The 27,817-nt window shown below is 40.5% G+C and overlaps 1 protein-coding gene across 19 annotated transcripts in view; it reads left to right on the forward strand.

Moving 5' to 3' along the window:
* The first annotated feature begins 1,725 nt into the window (after positions 1-1,725).
* Positions 1,726-27,817, forward strand: part of LOC135487393 (androglobin-like) — a 122,504-nt gene continuing 96,412 nt past the window's right edge. For 17 of the 19 annotated variants that reach the window (XM_064771007.1, XM_064770993.1, XM_064771005.1 and 14 more), the window contains exon 1: positions 22,902-23,028. In XM_064771007.1, coding sequence (XP_064627077.1) covers positions 22,916-23,028 — 113 coding nt within the window. In that variant the 5' untranslated portion in view covers positions 22,902-22,915. Of the gene's footprint in view, positions 1,853-22,901; positions 23,029-25,309; positions 26,325-27,817 lie in introns of those variants that run through there. The other 2 variants (XM_064770997.1, XM_064771003.1) reach the window with 2 other exon arrangements.

Below are 27,817 nucleotides of genomic sequence, written 5' to 3' on the forward strand. Positions count from 1 at the left end.
GCAAAACTGCCAAAAGGTTATTAGTGGGAGGGGGACATTCTTTGGAAACAGTACCAGTGTAAACTTAATTTCCAGCACTCGTTAATTTTGTGGGTAGAAAGAAGTAAGGTAGATATATTTTCTTGTCCCGAAACTGTTTGATAGTCTAAAAAAGTCTTTGTCCTGCTTGTTTATGATAAGTCGTCACGGTAACTCTCAGAGTCATGCTTTGGTGTCTCTTTATAACTTTCTTAAAGGATCATTTCATAAAAGGTGTTTGATCAAATATTGGATCAAACGACAAAAAATTATCGATCATAACTCATGCTGAGAGTCTATAGGGTTTTCACCATGTCATTTTTTAAATATGGAGAGGCGAAGTATATTGAAAACCCTTGACATACGATCGAAGCCATGATCTTGAATGATTGCAACGTCTGGTCTTTGGTGTTTCTTGTAAAATTCTCTAATGCACCATTTAGTTTAGAAAATTCCATAAAGGGAACATAATTTATTACTTCTAAAATGATCGCATACATGCATTTTAGGCCCATGGCCGTTATGCGACTGTCAACGTGGTGATAAGCCGTTGATTTGTGGCTCTTTTCCATTGATATGTCAGACAATACGTCAGACAATATCGGGTACTGTCCGATATGCCTCGTAAGCGAAAAGACCACGAACCAAGTAACTATACAGTATGAGATATGTTGGCGGGTATATAGAGGCAGAGAAAAGTCGGGTTAAGGCAGAGAAAAAGTTATTGTGAAGGTTTTTGGTGGGTGGGCGGGGTTGGATGAGGTTGACAGCATGCCCTTTACCTGCCCTGGGGCCAGATGAACCTCTTGCCCTGTGTTGAAAAAATGGAAGAACCTTGTGTGTGAATTTTATTGAGATATTCGTAATAACCTCATCGCGAGACAGCAAGTTTTAAACCCGGGGGATTTTTAGGTTAATCTTCTCATCTCGAGCAATGAAAGTTCCACTGCAAGAAAAAAACGGCGAGGATTTATGTATGTATTCTGCGTCTACGTCTGAAATAGTCTCCGTTGATCTAACATTGATGTTAACAACGATATGTTTGTATCAGTTTGCAGACGACATTAAAAAATATGTGACTCTGTACAGCAATTTTAATCGATACGAATGGCAAAGAAATTAATAATGAATCAGTGGGATGACATGCCACTACATGTATCTCCCCATTGAAAATCATCGGACCTGCAACTTGATGAAATTGATACCCCGAAGTGTTAAATGATGCACCCATGTTACCAAGCAACTGGGCTCGTCCATTTCCTGAGCTGACGAGAATTTGAATCATCCTAATGTCGTAAAATATTGTTTCAGTGTCGTAAATATTGTTATAACCTGACTTTTTAAGTTCATGAATTACCAATTAAATTAAATTTAGAGAGAAGATCAAGAGAGAAAAGAGATTTATAGCAGATATTCATTGTGCAACCTGTTTTCGGGGATGTAAGACACTTTTCGCACAATGCTCATGCGACTGCCGATTTTTGTCAAAAATCTAACAGTACCTCTTGCGTCCCTGTTCAACAACAATCAGACATGGCTACGACAGTATGGGAGCCCGCATTTGTGGATTTTTCAACTTCTTGATTAGAAGTGCTCGTTTGGGCTGAGAAAGCAGCTTATATATAAGTATAGCCATCAGTGCCTGAATCAACCACCAATTTGCAATTTTAACACTCATTGAAAGAAAACAACATTTTGACTCTTCAGAATCTTTCATCTAAAGGCAAGCAGACGACAGACTCGCCATCATGGCGTTCGGTGGAGGGAAGAGCATGTCGTTCAAGAAACTGGCAAAGAACGTGGCCATGTTTACATCGTTCAGGCCAGATAGCAGGTAGGTGACGTCATTTCCGTCTGCTGTTTCTATCAAATGGGTTGCCCATTGAAATAGACTACGATCCGCTTCATCCTCTTTTCAGTGGGACGGGCCAAGCCGGTCTATCCATTGGGTAGAATACCATACACTGGGTGGCCCAATGAAAACGAGTACACTAATAAATTTGAACTGCGCAAATAGTATAGGATTGTTGGTCAGGTGATTTGTTGGTCGAGTTAAGTGGTAGGAATAACCAACTAGGATTGTTGGTCAGTTGGATTGTTGGTCGAGTTAAGTGGTAAGATTCACCAACTAAGATTGTTTGTCAGTTGGATTGTTGGTCGAGTTAAGTGGTAAGATTCACCAACTAAGATTGTTTGTCAGTTGGATTGTTGGTCGAGTTAAGTGGTAAGATTCACCAGCTAAGATTGTTTGTCAGTTGATTTGTTGGTCGAGTTAAGTGGTAGGAATCACCAACTAAGATTGTTGGTCAGTTGGATTGTTGGTCGGGTTAAGTGGTAGGAATCGCCAACTAAGATTGTTGGTCAGTTGATTTGTTGGTCGGGTTAAGTGGTAGGAATCGCCAACTAAGATTGTTGGTCAGTTGGATTGTTGGTCGGGTAAAGTGGTAAGATTCCCCACCAAGATTGTTGGTCAGTTGATTTGTTGGTCGAGTTAAGTGGTAAGATTCACCAACTAGGATTGTTGGAGTTAAGTGGTAGTAATCACCAACTAAGATTGTTGGTCAGTTGGATTGTTGGTCGGGTTAAGTGGTAGGAATCACCAACTAAGATTGTTTGTCAGTTGGATTGTTGGTCGGGTTAAGTGGTAGGAATCACCAACTAAGATTGTTGGTCAGTTGATTTGTTGGTCGAGTTAAGTGGTAAGATTCACCAACTAAGATTGTTTGTCAGTTGATTTGTTGGTCGAGTTAAGTGGTAGGAATCACCAACTAAGATTGTTGGTCAGTTGGATTGTTGGTCGGGTTAAGTGGTAGGAATCGCCAACTAAGATTGTTGGTCAGTTGATTTGTTGGTCGGGTTAAGTGGTAGGAATCGCCAACTAAGATTGTTGGTCAGTTGGATTGTTGGTCGGGTAAAGTGGTAGGATTCCCCACCAAGATTGTTGGTCAGTTGATTTGTTGGTCGAGTTAAGTGGTAAGATTCACCAACTAGGATTGTTGGAGTTAAGTGGTAGTAATCACCAACTAAGATTGTTGGTCAGTTGGATTGTTGGTCGGGTTAAGTGGTAGGAATCACCAACTAAGATTGTTTGTCAGTTGGATTGTTGGTCGGGTTAAGTGGTAGGAATCACCAACTAAGATTGTTGGTCAGTTGATTTGTTGGTCGAGTTAAGTGGTAGGCTTCACCAACTAAGATTGTTTGTCAGTCGGATTGTTGGTCGAGTTGAGTGGCAGGATTTACCAACTAAGATTGTTGGTCAGTTAGATTGTTGGTCGATTTAAGTGGTAGGATTCACCAACTAGGATTATTGGTCAGTTGGATTGTTGGTCGAGTTCAGTGGTAGGAACGCCAAATAGGATTGTTGGTCAGCTGGATTGTTGGCCGATGTAATTATGAAGATGTACCATCTCGTAGAAGTGTCGAATTGCTGCTCGATTAGGGTGGAAGGATTTACCAACTAGGAGTGTGTTGATCAGTTTTGGGGTGGTGCTTCGAATTGCTCGATAACCCTTTTTTACGCGCTGTCGATTTATTGTCGGTGATAGTTTGATTTTGGTGGGGATTTTTGACGCCGATTAGCTTATTAAAGATATTTTTCGTTCACCTTCTTATGTACCTGTCAAATACTCAAGTATTTGTCAATATATGAATATTCTGTACGTATATAGTAGTGCATGTTTAATGTAACGTGCATACTTAAGCAAATTGCTTTGCCATTGGAGAGAAGACCACATGAAAAAAAGGTACTTTGCCATCGCCCCCTAGCCCATATATATCAAAGAATATGTACGATAATCTTATACACTTGTCAGTAAAAACTTGTCTGAATTGAAAATGTCTGAAAATTGAAATTGTCTGAATTGAAAATGAGAAATGACAGAAGCGCGATTATAAAGGTCTAGTCCAGATTTGTCCATCAGGTATTTACAAAATAAAAAAAGGTCAAAAAGGCAGTGGCTTAAATCATTCACCTTAGAAATTACTTTAGTATTTTTGTATACAGGCAATCATATGTCAAATTTATACAACCATTATATCAAGTTTTGAAAAGTGCATTCTGTCTTCCTCTTCTTATCTCGTCTGCTTTCGTTCTGGTAACGTGTCATAATGGTCGGGTGCCAATCGGGTTATCGGCTTTATTTAGCGTCGCGAGTGTGCCGAAATCTCCCAGCCAATCTACTACAGGACAGGACAGAAAAAGTGTCCCATCCTCGGTCCTGCCTGTCAATCTATAACTACCCCACAATATTATATTGATGATTTTCTCTTCAAATTTCTTGGCAGATTCCTCACCGTATATAAGCTGGTACAATGTGATTAAAACATGGATTCCCATAAACAAAAGAGTGGGAACCAGCCAAGGCAATGTTTGATTAAAAACAACTGTAATTCATCGCTGACAAAGGGCCTCCATCAAAGTGGCAAACACACAAACAATTCTCAACGAATTCAACATCGTGGTGATCTGAAGCTTGTGTAAAATAAAAATTCACTCTATTTCACACAAGATTAATATCGCCATAGCCTGGCTATTACAGGGAAGAAAATCTCCAGTCTTACATGAAAACCTCTGTGGTTCAATGGTTAGAATGCTGGACTTTCGATCTGGTGGTCACGGGTTAGACTCTCCCTGTATCCACATATTTTTTTGTACTGTAATTGGCTGATTAATGGTCCATACCATTATTCCTGGCCAGTGATTGGTCAATTAATGGTCTAGAACAGAATTCCTGTACTGTGATTGGCTGATTTATGTCCTAGACCATTATTATTCCTGGTCAGTGATTGGTTGATTAACGGTCTAGAACAATATTCCTTTTCTCCAATTGGTCAAATTATGTTCTAAAACACAAATAATTATGTTCTAGAACACAAATGATTATGTTCTCGAACATAAATCGGCATTTATATCCACTACGGCCTATACCATACGCGTAGCATCTCCCGCCGCGACGACCACCTGGCCGCAAGTCTTACCCGTGTCACCTTTATCCTATAATCATCCACACCAAATCTTTCAAAACTGTCAACTTTTCCAATCCTCCCTCGGGTGCGAACATAACCCAAATCCACCTTCTCCCTGTTTACCTTGGACTTCTAAACTCGACCTATCTTATGGATTGCCGTCAAGATATCACAAGCATGACCAGGTCTGTTTTCACCCCCCAGGCCCTGATTCAACACAATGTCACTACTTTCAGGCAATATTATCTTAGTTTGTCTCGTCGAGGTTTACAATTTCGGATTGTTTTACTCATCAGTTCACATGCCGCGCAAGCCCCTTAGGTCATTGCCAATATTTGGTGACGTTTTGATTCGTCTGTTAGGCTAGGATTAATCCAGGCTCGTCCCTGGCCCTCAGTATCGCCAAAGCATTGGAACCTATTCTCCGAATGAAATACACGAGTCTGCATGCAAATAGCGAGGTTGAACTCATTGGTCAAAATCAGTTTACTGTAGAATTGCTTGGAAGCTTACCCCTTCTCCGATTTGCTGTTGTACGGATTACCATCATCCGGCCTGGAGCTGATCTACCAGGGATCATATCCGCTTTCGCTAATGTCGCAATATCTTCGACAATATCCATCAGTTCCTGCTCGTGCTGATCGAGAATGGTAATCAACATTTATTTGTTTTGATTGCCACAAGGGATACCTTTCTGGTTAAAAAACACCTCAGCATTTAGAGTGTTTGGGTCGTTTGGGACTAGATATGTCAATAGGGCTTCCAGGACCTCGGAAATCATTTTCAACCAATTGATTTTGACCAACGAGTTTCAACTTTGCTTAATTAGCGCATTTGGACACCTCGTTAGATGTTTTTGAGCTTTTGAAAAAAGGGTTTGGCCAACCCATTTTGCACCCCCTAAGCTTTTCGAGAAGATGAAGAACAGATTCTGGTCGTACTGGTACCAAAACCGGGAAAGAGAATACTACATGTCCGTGCCATGGTAAGAAAGTTGGCAAACTCATCCTTGCTACTACATTCCCCGCATTGGTGGTCAAAGTGCCAATGTCCTTCAGGGTCAGCCGCGGCAGTCCATTCCGTCGTCCTGATCGTCTCACCTCATGTGGGAGGGACGAGCCCGGTCCACTGCATCCGGAGTGTATGATTTTTGTGTGCCTGAACCACTGATTGCAGTGTTGCTGAAGCAGCTCCATCATGTGGGCACTCAAAAGTTATTATCACAGTGAGTTTACAGATTAAATAATGCACACCTCAAATAGTTTCATTACCAGGACCGAAAGCTATGCTGTTAATAATCAATAAATATGTTTGAGGTTATTCATTCGATATGGTTGTGAAAATGACCACCTTTGTCTTAAGAGTAAATTATGTTGACCATTGGTAATTGAGGAATACTGTTAATGGTGAGTGATGTGTTGACATGGCGACTATCAAAACAATATCGTTGAATTGTTGACACGGGGTTTCGCTATGCTTGGATATCATTATACCCCTTGGCATTTGAGGATGTCGCGGTCGAGTATTGCAAGGATTATGTACATGAGTCTATTTTTGATGGATTAATTTCATGTGAAATATATCGTATGACTATCTCTTGGATGTAAATCAGTGAAATGTCTCTTGGAACTGATGATTAGTGAAATATTGGTAAATTTTTAGTCACCCAGGCAGTTTTGCGATAACTCTAAAAAGTTCATTCTGTCCACTGGATTCGAACCAAAGATTGTCTTCATATTGAACGTAAGTGATAAGTGAGATACTAGTAGAAGTTGTGGGCATGCTGAGTGAAATCTCCTATGACGTTTTTACATTGGAGCTAAAAATAAAAAGTGTGATTCTTTTTTTTTCACCCGACTCCTTCACAATGAATGTTGATAAAAGAAATTCGTATTCCTTAGCTTTTCTTTAGTTGATAACTTGATATATATATGTGAGTGCGTGAAATTAGCCTTGGAATTTCATGGGCACGTCTGACCAGCAAACATTTAATTGTCCATGGAAAGGCTTTCGTGGCTTTGTAAGAAAAAGGGTGTAAGTTTGTGAAAATTAGAAGAAAAAACTATGAGTGGGAAAGCAAAGAAAGCAGTGGATTCGATCAGGAAGGCCCGTCGACTTCTTAGCGCATCCTCACCGAGCGCACGGACTAGCTCACCATCGTAAGTCAAACATCATATTACATTGATTTCTTTTCTGGCTCCCTGATTCCTTTCATGTTTTCTCTTTTATATGCTCTGATTTCTCTTACCCTGTATTTAGGCTCACTTTTCGATTAGACTATTTGCTGTGGGCTTTTCAATTCATCGCCAGAGTATGTCCTATAAGTTAGCCTAAAGGCCGTATTTTGAAGTTGGAAAAAAGTGCCTTGTATGAGACTCTGTGTAGCTTTTGGCCGTGGGGATCATAAATTTAACGCCTGTTCCTATTCATGAATGTACCTGATGGTAGAAGTGATGGTAACGCCCAGTAGCCTGCATAGCCTACTTTATGGAGCGTACACTTTGACGTCCGTCGCATGCAACTAAAACTTTCCAAATCTAAATGAACTATAAATTTGATCAATGCAATATACCAGTAAATATCATCGATTAACCTGTTGGCCATGGCTGTGTCAATTTATTGTATCCGATATTTTCCATTACTGCCTGGTAGCCGGAGGGCCTGGCTTTGTTATGATCTGAATCAGAGCCAGACATAGTTTGCAGGTGCAGCAGCTTAAATTAAGTACCCAGTGCAGTGAATACAACTGGTACAACACCAGCTTTCTGTGACAGTGATATTCCTCTTGGCCAAAATTCATCTTGACCCTCAATGTATTGACATTGCTCAGCTCAGCTTCCAAACAACGCGCGTATGGGCGGAGGCTACGGAGGCAATACCGCAGGAAGTTCAGTAGGCACAAATTCAGCATCAACAGGTCCATTCATGTCCATAGTTCAAAGTCCCCGTAGCAGGGAGAATTTCGTCAGGGGAAACTCCGCATCTAGCAGAAAGCAAAAAGGTGCATGCTGGTTCGTTCCAAGGACGGCGTGGGTTGTTTTTCACGGGTTGAATGACTGTTCTACACGAACCAATGCATGGTTTGTCGCAAATAACGAATACACAAACGGATAAGACGATATTCACTTACTTCACACTGCTGCTATGTCAGGCCGACATTCCCGGCGGTACTTCGAGGAAGGTCCAGCCATGAGACCGACTATAAAAAAGCGTCAGACCGCGCCCGTGGGTCGGGATGACCCCAAACGACACCCTCAGGTGGCGCAGAGGCGTAGCGAGGGGAAGGATGGAATCGGACTCTCCCCGGAATGGGGATTGGATACTCTCACTGAGAGTCATAGTAGGAGACCCAGCCGGAGCCCTTTACCGGGGATGATATCGTAAGTCTCATTTCCTTCATTTTGTTGTCAAAGAATGCTTTCCTATTGCCAAAGAGCTGTTGTGCTGATATTCCTTCATCTTTTGGTGGGTCCCAAAATAAGTTACTTCATTCTCGGTGGGAATAGGTAGTTGTATTCATTACCCAAGCTTTTTCAGAAACAAAATGTTTACGTTCTTTTGGGGCGCTGTGCGAAAACTACTGGTCGGGGCATGGATTGACGACTGAAATGGTCGTTCCAATGACGTCTTTGCACATCCCTGAAAGGAGTGTGTGTGGACAACAAGTAGAACCGATTTTACAAAGTTTGGTGTTTCTTGTATCGAAATCTGACTATCGGCAAAACAAACTATCTTTATAATGGGTCAATGACGCCACACATCGAGCCATTGCCTGGCGTCTCTGATGGTTTTTGCCGACCCTATCGGTGGTACCGGTGTAGAAGTTTAAAATGTCCTAGGATAGAATGCCCGGGAAACAAAGGATTCTATTATGCGCTTCAATCTCTGAGCTATTGACGGTCAGAGTCTCTATAGAACCATATTGCAGAATACAATTGGGCCGGACACTTTTTCCAGGGGGGCATTTGTTACTGTTACACCGGCGTATCTGGCAAAGGGCCTATTTTTGATACATAGCTTTGGTTTGATTGTAAAAAGCAGTTCGTAAGATGAAGACACAATGTTGGTCTAATATTTCCTTTCCCCCTTACCAAATAACTATTACTGAAAGCAAGAATGGATAAAGACTACGCTATCAATTCTTGCTGAAAGCGATATCTGATACCATGAATCATATATTTGCAGTCAATTATCATAACAACTTCAATGCCATTGTTATGCTACCATCAAAAACATTTAACTGCCGAGTCCATCTACTGGTCAATATATGAATGATTACAGAAAGGAAAATTATCCTTTGAAAGCATAACTTAATGAACTGAATATCTCCTTTGCGATGTCGTGCTTCGCCCATAGTCTTTTGACCTGTTGTGATTGAAATTGATAAACGACTTACCTTTTCTTAAACCTTAATTGATCGATCAATTTTATTTCTGTGACTTGAATTAATTCTTTGCACAGGAAAGGATTATGAAATGGAAACGCCGACGATATACGTTTGCGAACTGATATAGGTTTTTTTCTCTGCTTAATTGCTTGTTTGAACTACCAAACGATGTTGCCTTGGGTACTGTGTTTAAATTGAGAACGTAAAATCCGATGAGTTATTTTATCATTGCTGGGGCTGATTACTACAGTATCAAGTGGGAACGGACAGGAGATGTAATTCAGGTATTGAATTGTGGCGTTTCTCTGGATTGGACTTGGATATAACTGCAAAACAACATCAAATTCAATTGGACTACATTCAGACCTTAGCCAGGGTACACTCCGGACGCAGTGGACCGGCCTCGTCCCTCACCCTAAGGAAGGACGACCAGGATGACGAAATGGACTCCAGTAAGGCCATGTCATGATGTGGCGAAGTTCGGCGGACTCGGTCATGACAGTCGGATAAGCAATGTGCATCTTGGACTAGGCGCCGTCCCAAATATGAGAAGTAACCTATACGAAGGGAATACCCCCTGATATGACTTTACTTCAAAGTTACTTTTTGGAACACGTAATGTGTTTTTGCTGAAGTTCCGAACGAGCTATATCTGATGAACCCTTGCTGTGCGAACTGAAGGCATCATTGAGTTGATTTGATACGATAGGACAACGGGGTATCATTGAATGCTATGGTTGGTACCATGATAGAAAAAAACATTGCTTTTTGAACTGAAAGAATGCTCGGCTTGAGTCAATATATCATGAAGGCTACTCATGTTCTTCATTCATTTACCGTTTTTAGGGTCAGGACCCATTTAAGTCATTCATATTGGACATTATTCCTGCTATAATTGTTGGTAATGACAGAAAAAAGTTTGCTGTGCGAACAACAAGATTGCTATCGTGTGGATTAGGAGATCGTATGAGGCCGTTTACAAGTCTTTCCACATCGTTGCTAAACATCTCCGTTAACCTTAACGGTGATGCTATTATTCGTGTCGAAGTCACAGATGGGTGTGCTTAATGGGAGTTCGAGCTTTGGTCCGTAAATGTTATTAGCATTAACAGCATTGTCTGACGCGTTCTTAACAACGAAAGGGCCTATAATGGAGAAGTCTTCATTATGACACCTTAGCTATAAAGCATATAAAAGTACCTGTGTGAACGGAGTTTCCCCCCCAGGAGATATTCCAATGAGATCAGCACAATTGCGGACAAACGTTGTTATGTTAAGACGATTTGGCTTTTATTAGAATAAAGCTATACTTTTTCACGGTGGATATAATAAGTGAATTATGTTCTTACGGTAGGTAAACGATCACCGTGTTTATATACTTGTTCGTGGCGAGCTGATTAACGCGGCCCGACGACTGGAGTCCGAAAACTTGACTCGGACGACAATTTCATGACAGCGCCAGAAGGAGGTGAAAAAGGATACATGCTACTCTTAATGGACCTTTTTTGCAGCAAAGTTGACCACCCAACATTATCACTTAGGAGTATCTTACTACCCGTATATATCTTACTATAACAAGGATAATTAGTTGACCAAGTTTGTGGATGAAAAACGTTCTCATCTACGAACTGAAAATATCATTAAAACAATATCGCAACCCAGATCTCGACGAGTCCCCCGAAATCACCAATACTCGCCAATCAGGGAGGGACAATAGTGTCTTCGTCTAGTGCAGGTCAAGAGTATTAGTGCTAACTGTCAGGTCGATAGTCCACCAAATGTATACTCATTTGGAAAGTCATTCTGGAGATTCAATGGGATATCTTATGAGGAATATAGCCAATACTTGGTGGAATACATGACTTGAACACGTCTAAAACATCTGGTTATTTGGCAATATGAGTTATGTTTGCTGTTCTTCTGATAATGTTGCAATAAATCAAAAGGACGGAAGACACGTATTCTTACTTATTGACCATTAACGAAAATCGATCAAAGTTTCCGCAAGGCATAAACATTTGTATTCTGATAAGTATAGGGCCTTGTGACAACAATTATACCTATTTACCGTGGAAGGTTTCTCTCGACATTGACGTCTCGACTCAAAGTCAAGCCAAAAAGACATTGCTTAGAGAAAGGATTCAAATCTAACGTTATTTTAAACTGTTAATGAAGCTAAGTGTGTCTTAGTCTTCATTTGCTTTTTGGATTCTGGAATTTTTCTGTTTAATCAGGGATTTCGGATTAAGGAGTCATGCCGCCAAAGGGGGACAAGCGGGCGAGTCAGGGAGGAGAATCAAGATCATCATCTTCTGTTGGTCGCCCTAAATCTCAGTAAGTAAACTTAGGTATTATCAGCAATACTGACAGTTGTGATCTATGACTGGATATTTTTGACCAGGCATGTCGGGAGAGCAAATTTTCCTTTTAGCGTCAGTCCGCATTTGAAAATGCTTAATCATTCAACTACAGAATTTATACGTATATAGATTGTGTTTTTGTTTCTTACAAGTTTTTCATTCTTTTCGTTAGAAGTAACTGTCCTAGGGAACGTTTTTCCTATACATTTACATTACTATGGGGTTTTGACAAACCGTGCCATATTGTCACAAAGTTAGAATGGTTACATGAGGGACTTCAACACCGTCACCGTCGCCAGTGATTTTTAAAAAACGGCAGATCAAGCCATCCAGGCCTATACCTGCATGAGGTAACTGCGTCTTTCGTCTTTTTACAGTTTCTCATATAATTATAAACAACCAAGGATTCCCTGATGAATCCTTTATAGAACAAATATGGATGGATTTGTGAAGAGCTACTTGGGCCCTTTTGTACGTTGAACATGTAGAGTTTCGCCCATATCCTGTTATCCAAAAATGTGCTAGAATTACTTTTCATGCTGTTATGGACATATACTAATCACACAGAGAGAGGATATTTTTCATATCAACATCTTCTTGATACAATTCCGTTGATGGACAAATTCGTCTAAAGTTTCCTTTCTTAAAAACCTAACAGATATTATATTCAAAAGTACCAGACACATTATTTGCGACATACTACAAAATATGCCAAGTTTATTACACATACAACAAGCTTTATGTACATCAGTTTTCTTTCTACATGCTTGAACAAAACGACTGTCTAACATCCTGTAACGCTCTACCAATAATAACTGTAACCATTGTATATATTTAAGGTTTTGTTTTGACGATCAAATCCCGTGGGCTGTTTACATACATGTTCATAAAAAGTGCATATGATAAGTTCGCTTTTGGGGCTTATTTCTTTGGAATGCACAATCAGGTCGAATAAAAAAATCGTATTGACATGGTATATACCCTGAGGGGAATGTCTTCAGATTATTAAACACGGGCGAAATTGCTGTTTCTAACTTCTTAATGACTGTTACTTACGTGAAAGATTTTCACGCACGGACGATAATCAGTAAAAAAATTGACTGTGCTAATAGCCACGATATTAATGATCAGCGATTTGGATCAGCGATACACCAAGTGCTCGCTCAAACAACCGGTAGCGATTTCTTGTCGCTGTGACCTGCGAAGTAGGCCTATACGACAAAAAATTCAAATGTGTCAACCTTGCTGCAATAAGATAAAGCATGTTTTGACAACGATGTTTGCCTAACGTCAACGAAATGTTTTGGGTTTTTTACAGGTTTCTTCCTATATATTGCATTACCAGTCGCTCTCAGCAGTCACTTTTCGCTTAAGTATGTATACGTGCTTCAAGTAACTTATATAAGGCCGCTTGCAAATGTTGAATTTCTACACTGATTAGTCTGAGGAGTACATGTACATTTCTTGCATACCTCTGCAAGGCGTGTTACGAATGAAATGAACAGACCTTAGAAAAAGGAATACAGAGTAATATCCGCGCAGTTTGATTGTCCTTTCACCACGTGCTTCAAACCAGCGTGAACTTATTTACTTTTTTTCTGATTCCATATTCCCGCGATCCTCAACTTATTTGCGTACTCTTGATTCTAGACAAGGCCGAAGTCAATAACTAATGGGCATGTACAGCGATGCTAACTTCAACCATTATTGTCCAAAGATCGGGAATGAGTTACTAGAGAAAGAAAGGAAAGGGGGAATAGGGCCAAAAAGGAATGGACATTTTCAACTAAGCTTGGTACGAGTTGAAAGATTGTTTAGTTCAAGCCAACATTTGTAGGTGGCTCTTAATGGAATATTCCTTTCTCTCTTCGACATCAGATGTCAGCACGCATTCCTTGGTTACCACACAAAGGCGGCTAACAGCGATAATCCTATGTTCAAAGACATCAGTGCAAACAGCGAGAAGAGGTTTTTGGTCAGTTTTGTGTGTAGATGAAGACTTAATCTCCTTTGTTAAAGGATGTCTTTTTGCTTTAAGACACTGGCCCGAGATTCGATTCATGATTTCATCCCGTATACTATTTCCTGTCAAGAACAATTTGATTCGAAATAAAACACCTGGCCAAATTAATGTTCCGGTTCAGCCAATTTGTGCACGAGAACACGACACGTGACCGAACCGATGCCGCATCATCGCGTGCCTGCAAAAACAACCTCAATCCAGGGTTTACTGAAGGGTGGATCCACCTGCCTTTATGTTCATTTGTCGCCCCTCGGGACGAAGTTGTCACAAGGCAGCAACATGCGCAACTCTCAATCAATTTCGTTCAATTTCATTTTTTGTGTTGATTTGATTGATGGGCCCGAGATGTGATCGATCAGTTGGCGCTGATTGGTCTCCTTTCATTGCCATCCATCAACCCATTGCTATTTTCAATTGACCGGCTAATGGCGCACAAAGGAAATGAACGCACAAAATATAGTTCCTGTACTTTTTTTCAGGAAACTTATCTTTTATTCACCAAGAAAAGACGACATTAAAGAAAATCAAAAGAGGAAGTTCAGTACGTGCTCCTTCCTTCAGAATACGCTTTCTTCTGAATTAGGAAAACCAAATCTTGACCCATCAAGAATTGATTTCAAGCAATGCTGATCGAGCACTCTCGGGGCGCACAGTGAAAGTTTGCTGCTGGTTTAGTTCAAGAAAATACGTGACAATGCTTTGGTTCCGCTGCATGGTTCAGCTGCATCACCAATTGAGGCATCCTGAACTTTATGGTCTATAAACCCTTTAGCGGAGAATATCTTGATAAGATGCAAACACCTTAATGCATGGTCAAGATGAAATTGAGGGGGCCTTACTTTTACTGAAAAACCTCTTCGGTTTCATACATGAGTTGGCCGAAAAAGCTCAAAAACCTATAAAGAATTTCTGAGAGTTATCGGAGAGACATGGGTCTGTGAACAGTTAAATTTCCGTGGAAATGTACTTTTCAGTCCAAAACATTGCACGGACAAAAATGAAGAAATTATTGCAAAAATGCTTAAAAGATTGATGTACGTCGTATGTTTCTTCTCAAAACACCAGGGCCATTTTCGTGCCGTTTTTGATTCGCCATGCTCGGTTGGTGTTTCTTTTTCATAATTGATCGTCTTGCACATGTGGTTATTCATGTGTTAAGAGTGATTCAGTTGTTCTTCACATGCGATTCCGGGACTATAAAATGCCTCCAATTCTGTATTTGCTGAAAAAAGGACAAAATTACGAAGTTTTGACGAAAAACAGAACATTGTAAAATGATGAACATCGGTTTTTGCATGCAATTCATGTGTTGCATCATGGTATAGAAAGTGGCATTCCTAAATAGTAAAGTTATGAGAATTCGTTCTTCCTGCTGCAGGGTTAGATTTTTCAAGCATTCGTTATTTGAATTGGTTTAAGATTTGTTGAAATTTCATTACGAGCGCGCCAATAATGACGCGTCAACGAGATACGCGTACCGTAGCTGACAGAGATCTGCTGAAATTGATTTCTAGCCTATACCGAATACCATATTATAAATAATTGTCGAAACTCAAAGCATATACGTATACCAAATTCAGAGTCTTGTCAGTTCGGCAATGGGCGTGATGTATTTTTGTCCGACAAATTATAGTAATAATCTTATTGAAAACCATTTAACAAAAGTTTAATCACTGGAATAATTTTATACTCTGAGCATTCTTACCTTTATCTAACCATTGTCTATAGATATTATATGTATTTCAGCTTCGACTTAGAAAATGAGTTGAGAGATTGCCGGAAAAATTATGTATCCAGCCAGACGAATTCGTTTTTTGACAGCTTATGCCACCGCGCTCAACTTAAACACCTTCGCTAATTTTGAGAAGAATAAAACGATAAAAATTCGCTTTTGTCATCTTTATCGGATTAGGATGATCCCATTGAGTTAGAATCCCTGCAGCAGTCAGACGAAAGATAACTTCACAGTTCGTTTGATTTCAACAAAAGCGCGGTTATTGTCGAACACTTTTATGATTTGCCATTCATGACTTTGAGCAGACGATCCTGCCGTCTGTGGGGCTTCTTTTGTAAACGCATTGACTTTTTTCTTTATGAATTTGAAATCCGTTTAGGTTTACATTTTAAATTTTACGGTGTGCATTTTTGCGATAAGAACAGTATGGAGAAATTACCCTGGTTAGACGCATGCCGACTTATCGGCGGCGAATGTCAGTCCTAAAGTCTCTTCCTGGTTAGACGAGGCTTTCTAATAGTTCGTACACCCGACCATAAAGAATTTGGGGAAAAAACAAATATCCTATAAATCTCCGAGAAACACGAAATTATATATTTAAACTTTCGTTCTTTTATTTATTCATCCCCACCCCTATATCAAAACCCCACCACTATACTCCCTGCTTAACGACAAACTCGAGAATGAGACCATCAAACAACTATTGCCTTATCCTTATTTTTCTAGCCATGTTGGAAATGGTATAACGCTTCAGTATAAAACAACCGAATAATGTCTCCGCAGCTTGATTTACACTTGGATCAAGCTGTGGTGGACAAAAACGCGGACCGATGTACTTGCGATTTGGGCGAGTTTGATCGGCGAGCAGTCGACCCCTCGGGGACCTTTGCCTGACCAGAGTCCTTCAATAAACTCTGGTGGCTATGCTTACTAATACGGTCCGCCTCCCTGCCTGCTTGCTTTCTGCAACAAACACAAACGCCATTCCAAAAACTATACTCCTGGAACTTGCGTTTTACGATTGAATCCAAAGTTCCGGACATAAAAAGAACCTTGCTAACATTTCCTAGACTCCCGGGGCAGTCCATTGCGTCATCCAAATTGGATCTCTTCATGATGAGGGACGAGATCGGTCCACTGCGTCCAGAGTGTATCATTTCCATTTGGGAGCAATTAGCTTGACACGAAACACCGGCGTCTGATGATGGATCGGACAAAAACAAACACAGCCCACCCCTTAATTCAACTCCAGAAAGCTTATTCACGTTTTACAATATTTATTATGATTTATTAGCAAACAATGACAGTCTGCTCTTTTAACTATCTCTGAAAGGGGGGGGGGATGCTAGTGCATGCAAGAAGGTTGGTTGTTTGGTTTTTGTTTGGTTGGGTGGTTGTTGTTTGGTTGGTTGGTTGGTTGCTGGTTGGTTGTTGTTAGCGTGCACACCCGGTCAGCCGCCAGTGTGGCCGGTGTGCTCCGTCTTCGGTCAGGTTCCGTCTCCTAGTCTGGTTGCCATTTCCGGCTGACGAGCCCAGACTGCCCGGTTGATTTTGGAGTTTTCTCTCCTATATAGGCTGGTTGCCTACCAAGGGCTAGAGAGGCCAGTCTCCCCCAGATGTAAGAAGGTGATTTCGTGCTCTTTCATTCCATTTATATAGAATGGGCTATAACCTAAATGAGGTTAATGGAAATTGCATCAGGGCGGCCATGTTGAATGCATCAAATAGGCTTCTACAGGGATGATATGCACGTACACATGTACGTGTGTACACATCTAACATGTCGAATGATGTTCATGAAAATACCAGCGTCTGCCTTCTAGATCAAGCGCGTCTGTATCTTTTGTGGCTTCCCCTCACAAAGACCAGGCTGTGACTGCCCGTAATTGATAAAGGTTTATTAATTCGATGCCGAATTAGTTTATTCCGAGGCCATGATGATTAATTAGTTAATTAACGTCGTTGATATAGTGAAATTCAAGTCGGTGTCATTCATAGACATCAAAGGTGTTTTGACGGGCGTTGGCTATACTTGATGAATGAAGAATGGCCGTGAATGATATTCTGGATGAAAGGAAGCTGATTATTGTACTCCAGATACTCCGCCCGCCGTAGTTTTTATGAACGAACGATGAAATATTGTGCAGCAGTCAATGGAGTCAAAGGCGACACTGTATCCCCCCTCCTCACCCCACCCACACAGGCGACACATTACATTTTTCTATAGAGTCAAGATTCGACTTAGAGTCGGATTCGGGGGTTATACAGCATTTACATCGACCGTGTTGCATCACCGTCTTAAAGGGATACGCGTTCGTGTTCATTTAATTTACTCCATGATGGCCCTAGGGAAGAAAGAAATACACAATGTCGTATATTGTAGTTACACGTTATCATGCATGCCAATTGGCCGAAACTCGGCATTTGTAGGATTTATCTGTCTACGATGTAGGGTTGAATATTCAGTGTGTATAAACACAATTAGAAATTTTAAAATTCGAATTTTAAAATCTTTCAACGGAAGGAGTACATGTAGGCGTTTAATGACGAATATAAACCGACATGACAAGATTCTATGGAATAGCTCAATATCATAACGTGAACATGTGCACTGATTATCAATGACTACGCTATTTTACAATATCGTATGTGACAACAAATAGACAGAGATCGATGTAATATCAGTGTAGAATGTTGTCACAGTTTGGCTCTTGTCTGTCACCGTGGTAACACGGAGAATAAGTCATTACGATCGCATCGTATTTACCTGTCCTCGTGGTGTAACGAGCTTCTTTTATAATTACTTGTAGCAGCGTGTCGTAACAGTCCATCCTGCGCTTAGGGAGCATCTCGAAATTCATTCCCGCCGCAGACTGGGGACCGCCTCATCACACTACTATCGCGGGGAAGGGAATAGAAGAAAATGACATCATGCGTTCGTCTCTTTTAGTTTTAAGCATCTACTACTAAAACACTTACAAAACGATGCTGATGCCAGGACAGGGTCCTGTTCGTCTTGCTAATTTATTATAGCAAAAATATAAAAAAATACAGTAGAAATTCCCTTTGCGGACATCTCTCGATCATGAACACCCCCTCTATTGAGGACACTAGTTTTGGTCCCAAACTGGTTGTTTCCATTCAATTTGACGTCTCTAATCAGGACAACTCTCTTTGAAGGACAGCTCTTGTCAGTCCCGAGGGTGCCCTTAACAGAGAGGTTCTAAATGTTTTCTATGCTTGATTCGCTGTGGTAGACTATTTTTTCAAATGTTCAAGACGGCCAACTTTTTCGTCCAAAAACCTCGATCAGAGAAGTTGACCATGGGAAAGAGTACAGTTACAGCTAGGCCCATGGTAAAAGTCAAGACGGCCACTAATTGGTTGTCAAAGCCTATTACAATTTCATAAAGGTGATTTGTGCATACTTTCATGAAATGGTCGCCGCTGTTTTTTTCTTCTCCCAACGTGGGAAAACCTACTTTTTATTGAAGTAGGGTATTATTGAATTCAACTGACTTTCCTTTCGTAGTAGTTTTAATGAACAGCATTAAAGCGAACTTTGAAAATATTCGAAAATTCCAATATGGCAGCTGTGGCAGCCATCTTGAATTTTACGGTGTGGTCACCTGGCCTTTGTAACGGATATCTCATTCAATCTAACATAAACATTAAACGAATAGGTAATGGGATGCTATTGGACACTATAGAGGCCATATAAACCCAGCTTTGTGATTGGCTACCTAATATGCCCATCACGGGAGCCATCTTGAATTTTACACTTTATACGTGTGTCACCAGGCTTTGGTCACGTATATTTCATTCAATTGGACAGACACGTAAAAAACGAATATGTACTGAGACGCTATGCATATGCCATAAGTAAAAAGTGACCGACTCTCTATCCAATATGGCCACTCGTGCGGCATCCATCTTGAATTTTAGACTTATGTATAAGAGTGTGGTCACCGGGTTTTTTATTAACAATATTACATTCGGGATTGAACAGACACGTTAAACGTGTGTGTAATGGGACGCTGTTCATGCCATTTTAACCTAAGTTTGAAAATCGTGATGGCCAACTGCGGCATCAATGTTGAATTTTACACTTGATGAGAGTGAGGTCACCAGGCTTTTGTCATGGTGTTATCCATTCATTTGAACAGACACGTTAAACGAGCGTGTAATGCTATTGCCTTATAAACTCTGTTCCCGATGTTTTGGTTGCATGTTGACAGTCACCACGCCATCAGCTCTTGCGGTCGATTTCAATAACAGAGCAGTAGCGCTAATAGAATTTTTAATAAATATGGATTGGATCTAAGATTCACCGTTAGTAGCGCGGATTTAATGTTGAAATCACTGCAATGAGGATGTTATAGCCTGGTCCACCTACAAGGATGGAAGCTCGATCGATCAAACTACGCCAAGACAACAGGCGAAATGGACCATATCGCATTCATTATGTTAGGACATTCATTAAAACGCGGATACGTTGCCGACAGGGTTTTTCTCAAACGTATAGTTGTGGAGATGATTGCATGTCTCACAATTTCTTGGCCAATTTGATACATTAAAGGATCTTCATTCACTTGCGTTGAGAATTCGACCGAGAATTCTACGAAGATTGCGCCAGTATTGGAGTTTTCTGTAACTCTAAATATCTTTCTACTGACAGCTTGATACACTCCTTCGCAGCAATTTAAAAAGGATAGGGAAGACAGCCTGGATGCGTTTGACCTATATGCCAGTTCTGTTGGAGTGCAGCAGAAGGAAAGCAACCAAATAGATGTCCGTCAACCACATGTTGATACCGTCAATGGCTGTCAATTCGGAATGACTTTGGAGAGAATCAGATACCTGCCTATCATACCGACGATGCTATTGGGAGTGTAGCAGCAAGAAATCACCCCAGTGGACGTCTATCAGCCACACGTTGATTCCGGCCAGTGGATGCCACATTGGGAGAAAGAGATGCCAACAATTCTTGAGAATATGAGACAAATGATTTTGAAATACTTTATTTTTTTATCCGGGCATTTTATAGACGCAAAGCTTGTGAACACACCTCCAGACCGTTATCCAGAGATTCAGGCTTTTAAATTACTACTCTGAAATATTGCCGACAGGTGGAGTTTATTAAAAACCACTGGTTATGCCAGGATACCGGACTGTGTGAGAATTACGTCGTTGACAAAAACGTTCAGCGTTGGAAAAGAATTCTGCGAATTATGCATGGAGAACCCGTCCAGGGAAATAAAACAAATATCACATGATTGTGACCTTCCTCAAGTTACAGACTTAGGCTATACGAAGGCATCTGAATCGGCAAACCATCGAGCCTCAAGTTTGAATAATCCTGAATAAGTTTGGATCGACTCAAATGACATGCCTGTTGGTTCTTTTTTTGGAAAGTCTTCCCAGGTCATGAGTACCATTGTTGAAACATTTTCTCGAAAGAAGGAATGAGAAGTGGACCTGGAATTTGGAAGGCTGTGATAATGCTATGATTAGCTGTTGGGACAAACAACTTGCGGACAAGTCACTTGTAGCGAAATTGGATTACGTATTAAAGAGGTGGACACTAGCTGGATTTAGTTGGAGAGCAGTCCCAGTTTGAGTATTTGATCGAGTTTGAAGAAAAAATGAGACTTCTTGGGACATCATCGGAGAAGTAACTGCTTATTACAAGTTCGTTATTAAACGAGGCAGTGGGTGCTATTACAAGATATGGCAGATTCTGTATACCTCGATGGACTCCATGCAGACAGTCTCTTTTACGGCTCGTCCAGGCTTAGACTTAACCAATTTACGCAAGAGATGACGATATTTTTTAGGGGAATATGAAACTTCTTACTTGGGATCAGGGAGGCTAAATCTACGTCTCTTTATTAACCGCAAATAGCCACGAAATATTAGTTTTTCTCATCATCTATGACCAACTAATTAGGTTTTAATATGAACGATTGACTTGACGATTTGAAGTTAAGACCTCATTAATGAACTAGGTCATAATCTACATCATAATCGGTGTTTAACAAGCACTTTCAGGTAAAAAAGAACTGTTGTGAATGCGATATAAATATTTCGACTTAGGTCCAATTATGACTTTATCCAATTGCTAGACAGGCCAAATCGAAGACTGTTATAGACAAGACCAGTCACCAACATAGCGAGGTTCGAGTTTTAAAGTCGAGAATCGGTTGGAGACCTTGAAGTGCTGACGAAAGACTCGAGTTAGGATGAAAGATTTCAAAAAGTGGGCAAATCTCATATAATGGACTTGTCATTCTCAATTTCGGACGCAGCGAGTCTCAGTATGGCTTCTATTATTGTTACAAGGAATTATCGTACGCGTGGACAACTTTCCAATGGCCTACTATAGTATTCGGGTCATTAACTCCACGATTTTCAAATGTAAAAAGGAACTAATACGTCCTGAGGCCTGTCTTTAGAGACCAACAACTTTGATTGTGTTTTGGGGTGTTTTGGTGCATCGTCGTTTGACTGACATCAATTTACTAAACAATTTCATAGATGAGTAAGAAAGTGGAATATTTAAATTTTCGTGTTCTTTTCGATAACCATGTTTACTCCCGAAGGAATTGTCTATAGATATAAGGACCTATCGCTTGAAAATTGTCCAGTAGTCTATTTACATGTTGAAAGCACTCAGGAACTCTGGATAGTGTTCAAGAATCGTAGAATAACTCAGGAATGTTCTTCTATCTGTGACTATACTCTCACGCGCAGGATCTCCGGATAGTGTTCAGGAATCTTGTAATAACTCCGGAATTTTCTTGTAATTTGTGTATCCTCTTATGTCAAAGTGAAACGATAAAACAAAGACGACCGATTTGTCAACCCTTCCAATCAATGAGATCTTCGGGGAAAGCAATCTTTTAAAAGAATCTGGTGAAGGGAGAGGATGGTTTTTAAAACTTCTTGGTACACTTTCCGTGAGTGATTCTTCCTCACAGAAACACTTGCAAACCTTCTAATCATTCTTCATTGTACGGATCAAGAGGTCGAATTAAACGTCGAATTCGCGCGAGGTCGATGAGAATTTCTGGAAGAGAAATCATGTTGGATTTATCATAAAGGAGTCTTATAAAAGAAAATGTGAAAGGCAAAGAGTTGTACTGGTAGTCAATGAAAGAATAATGTACCTCATAAAAGTTAACTTTTAAAATCCACAAACGTTGCCGCTGACTTAATCCAGGAGCTACCGATTCGATGAAAAGGATTGACAGTTTTATGAAAGTTTAGCCCTTGGCAAAGCTATTATAGAGATTGGAATCATCTGCTAAACAACACCGAGCGGACTTTGTTGGCTGGACATCGTCTGCTAACTTTACATCGGATATACTACTCGTACAGTAACAAACGTGATATAAAGCTGACTTAGTAATACGTTTAGCCTCACAATGGCGCGAAGGGGCAGTCTCGAACAGGGCGGTTTGGGGGCGCAGCTGGGAACGGCGCGCCTCAAATCACCGCGTGGGAGCCGAAGGGGATCAACACTTATCACACACGCCGAGTAAGTAAGATGAGAATTATAAACACTAAAAATACTTTGAATTGTATATTTTTTTGCTCGATTTTTTAATGAAAGTCTTTGGGGATACACGTCTTTGATCTCGAAATCGATTAAAATGGATGTCATCGTCATCACATTTTTCTGCCTTACTTCAACTTTGGTATGTTTTAGTTTTGATGGGCCATAAAAGTTTTGTTCAAATGACTTTCTTAACGGGTCTTCTCGGTGCTTTCGGAGAGTGTTCGTTGTTCATAGTTCCCATACTTGCATATATTTTTTTAGTATTCAAATTCAAGCTTTCATGACAATTGACACATCTTGAAATATGCTTACTTCAAACTTTTTCATAATCTGTCTTCGTTTTTTAAAACCACTTGACATTATACGATGTATACGATAATGTCACTTAAATAAGTTAATCCGTTTTCCGATAGATGTCAGACGCGAAATATTTACTTTGATATAAGTATGTCATCATAGCGTAGATGTACAGGTAGTATATCTACCACCATGGTACAGCAAATCATATTGATAACTCAGATCAATACGTTCTATAGAGTAAGCTGGTCACTGCAAATAGACGCCTGTCGCGTCATTCACTCCAGATCAACCAAGCCTGGGCGGCTTTGACTAGGTCTTTTGTGTATTAAAGGCCTATCTCCATGTAGGAGTGTCACGCTGCGTATATGTATAGGCCTGTCTCCATCTCAATTGCATACTGGAACAAATTTCCTCACCCCACGAAGCGGCAGGTTTTTACACCAATGCATTTTATCCAACTCATTGCATTGTGATGATATTCTTATTAATATTCCTATGGAATTAATGGCTTCTTTCATTGATTTGCCGAGGTTCGCGCAGATCGATTCGTATTAAGCGCAAGGAAATTGGTCTTGGATGGCTGGAGCCGGGGGCGGGAGGTGGATGAAATTAATTTTTAACCCTTGGAAAGATATTTATTTCTTCTTCTCTTCCTCCCTCTCCTCCTCTTTTTCTTTCTCTTTCAATACAGAATACAACATGCATATAACTGGATGAATCAGATCAGCAACAGTTAAATAATGAACGTCTGTCCATCCAACTGCTCGACTACTGCATGGAAATCCATCCAGTTGAGTCAAAAGAGATCAGGACTCATGCAACGCATCCTCGAATACCAGTGTCAGTTGCATGCTCATTCCCCGCCTGCATTTTAATGCCCTGAAGCTCAGGATGTCTGCTCCGGGAAATTTTATTAAAATAACCTGGCAGAGGAAATGATGACAAGACACGCACTCGTAGTTCGTACTTCGTCGCTTGGAGCTAGGGGTCGCGAAACCAGCCTAATATTTTGGCATATTCTTCCTGTGTCAAATGTTCCTCGGTCGTATTTTGTTACTTTAAAGATTATCTTGTGATCTCTATGGTATCCTATTTCCATGTGGCATTTATTCGATTGAATACCACCCGCGTATTAATGTCAATGATGATAAGAATGTCCCAATGCAATCCTTTCATAATTTGTGAGTGAGACCAGCAATGGCTGAACCACTGCTGGTGAGACGTGATACACTCTAAGAAATAAAGGTTTTGAAGCTTTTTCAATGAATGCCATTCATTCTCTTGATAGTAATATCAATTGCCCTTGATATAATTAATTGAATTTGGTGGGTGGTTAAACATGAACTATAGTGACATGTGCCTTTTGATGTATGTTTCAAGACTTATCAAAAGTTAGCATGATCTACGCTTGGAGCAAACGGTTCTCTCACCAAAACCTCTGCATAGTCAAAACGAGGTTAATGCATAATTCATTATAAAAATGAAACATTGTAACAAAGGTGTTTTATCCAACAAAGTGAAAGAATCCTCCAGTCACTTTCTTCTTTTTAGGACACCGAATCACTTAAATGTCGAGGGTGCTGAAAGCACAACTTTAAGCAATGTCCAAATTTTATTAATTTTTCTTGGACTTGGACGCAAACGCTGTTTTTGTCCAGTTATATAGCTATGAATAAATTGTTGAGAAAGCCTATACTGTAGACATCTGAAAACGGCATGAATAGGAATACATGATTTATTGAAACTAGCTATGTATTTCTGTTTACGAGTTATTTCTAAGGTATCATTCAGTCCTTTCTGATGTTCTCAATAACATTGGACTGAGAGCATTTGAAATCTTTCTTAGAGCACGTAAATTTGTCATTATGATAGGTGTTTTTCTTGGTGCACCCATGAAATGCGCGCTTTGGTCGAGACTCCTGAGGCCAAGTCTATAGAATTAGAGTTTCGATGGAAGAGCGCTGTCGTGTCCGTGAATTTCTGGAAACTCATCGACACTGTTGGATAATATAGTCGGAATTGTACTGCCAGGTCATTGGAATTGTACTATACCAGTCCGTCTTACACGTTTCAAGAAGTCAAGTCTGGTATTTCGCAGTGCTTCCTTCACGTTGTTACGGGTTACCCTGGGTTTGAGTAAACCCAAATCTGATTTTGATACCGATTTTCTCATCAATAACCCTCTCGATTGGCGATTATTATTATTTTGATTTCTATATTTCTATGAAAGGATTCTATAATTCAATGATAGGATTACCTCGTGATATATGATTGGATTATAATAATATTGAAATATACAAAGACGCTATACTATACGCCTTCTTCAACATTTATCGTCCATACTAATTGATAAAAGACAGATAACCATCTTACTGCAGAACAATCTGCTGAACTATGATTAATCGTTTGCAGCTAAATTAGTTAATGTATCACTTATTGGACATCATGTAACAACGAGTTTTCTTCATTGCCACTCTGGTTTCCCACAACAGCCATATCTGATATACATGTATACAACCCACTGTGATACAATCGTCAGCTCTCGGATGGTAAAAAAGACTGGAGCAGATTCTGTCAGGATTGCAGACGGATATTGCTTTTATATTTTATGGCTTCAGGATTGCGAAAATTGCTCTAGGATTGAGACAATACTTTAAGATTGCGAAAATTTAGAATTGCAAAGAATGCTTTAGGATTCTTCTCCAGAGCATTTTCAGCACGCGGTGGTTTGGGTGTAGGCCCCATACACGTCGATCTCACTAAATCTGTTCAAAGCAATCAGCTACATGTATACATCGTACAAATCCGCACGAAATGGGCAACTAAATTAACAATTATTTTAAGAGCAATTTATCAACACGTTTGTGGATTATTATATAATTCAAATTGAAACCGGAGATTTTTATCATGTCTGGAAGCCATGGCGCTAAATTGGCGCGGAGGGGCAGCAAAGCCAGGTTATCGGTAGGAGACAGGTAAGCATCTTAAACTTCTCCTCCGCCTTTGCCTTCTCCTTCCCTGTCTTCTTCTTCCCCTCCATCCCCTTCTTTTCCTTCTTCATCTTCTCCTTTTTTTCTTCATCGCCTCCTTCCCCTTCTCCTTCTTTTTCTCCATCTCCATCTTTTCCTTTTCCTTTTCCTTTTCCTTTTCCTTTTCCTTTTCCTTTTCCTTTTCCTTTTCCTTTTCCTTTTCCTTCCCCTTCTTCTTCTTTTTTCCATCTTCCCCTTTTCCTTTTCCTTCTGCTTCTGCTTCTTATGCTTCTTCTTCTTTTCCATTTCCCCTTTTCCGCCTCATTCTCCTTCTTGATGCCGCCAAGTTAAAATAGCTCTAGAAACCCCAAGACCACCATACCAACTTTCAAACCCCCTGACAAATTTCAACTTGAACCTGATCACAGTAGTCGTTGTCAAAGTGTCTTATATTTGGCTATCGAACTAACTGGGATCATGAACGTAAACGTATAAGCCTAAAAATCACTTTTGACACATTGTGGTTCAATATTACTCAGGATTTATAGGTCTTCCCGCCATAGCCTGTCTGTGTTTGTTTGGTTCTGTCAGTGTTGTCGTGAACCATAGGCTTTTCTTTGGTTGAATATAGGCCTAAGGCAAGGCACTGGTTGAGGCCCTCTGGCACATATTTGCGGAACTAAGATTCCCTTTCACTCTGTTGGTGACCAGCAATAAATCTTGAAGTGAAAAAAGGCAATTCTTTGCTCCTCGGCTGCTGCGTACGCTGTCTCGCGGATGCTCTTCAATTAACTATATTTGCATGCCGAGAGCGCAAAACACTGGTAGATCGGAATGCTACATCTGACTTTTTCTTTAATATATACGCTTATTGTGCAGGTCAATAAAAGAAATAAGCAGGTAAAAACACAAGTCCTCCACCTCTAAAGCCTTGTATATGAGGTTGCGGCTTCCCTAGCTCAACTGCTGAAGAGATGTCCATTATAGTTCTCTACCAAACGGCAATTAGCTATGCCTTAGCTTCTACTCACTGGTCGGTCAAATGTATACCCAAATGGCAGAATAGATGTCCTCCGTTCTCTGATGAATATGCTCATTAAAAAGATTAGTTCCCCTTCCTCCGATACCACCACGGGATGAGGTCCGGCCAGCAGCCACCGCCCACTCCCCAGGCTGATCCGATGGACGAAACTAATCAAAACTTGCTCCTTTCACGCTATTCTCAAGGCGACAAAGCCTCTTACCATGCAGAGATAAATAATGATATGGTTTCGCAAGAAGCCTCTGGCCATTTCCTGCTGTGGTGTCTCCCAATAACTCCCGCCATCCCGAAGCCTGGAGGAATCACCCGAGGCGTTCCGATCATGGGCGGGGCCACCGGAAGTGGCCAGGAGAAACGATGAATACCTTCAACTAAAGTTTATGAGGTCTTCTATAGTCTTTGTCACGACAGTTGCAAATTATTAGCGCATCTTTATTGCATTCATACATATTCATGA

The sequence above is a fragment of the Lineus longissimus genome, chromosome 5 (genome assembly GCF_910592395.1).
Source record: "Lineus longissimus chromosome 5, tnLinLong1.2, whole genome shotgun sequence".
NCBI classification, from domain to species: Eukaryota; Metazoa; Nemertea; class Pilidiophora; order Heteronemertea; family Lineidae; genus Lineus; species Lineus longissimus.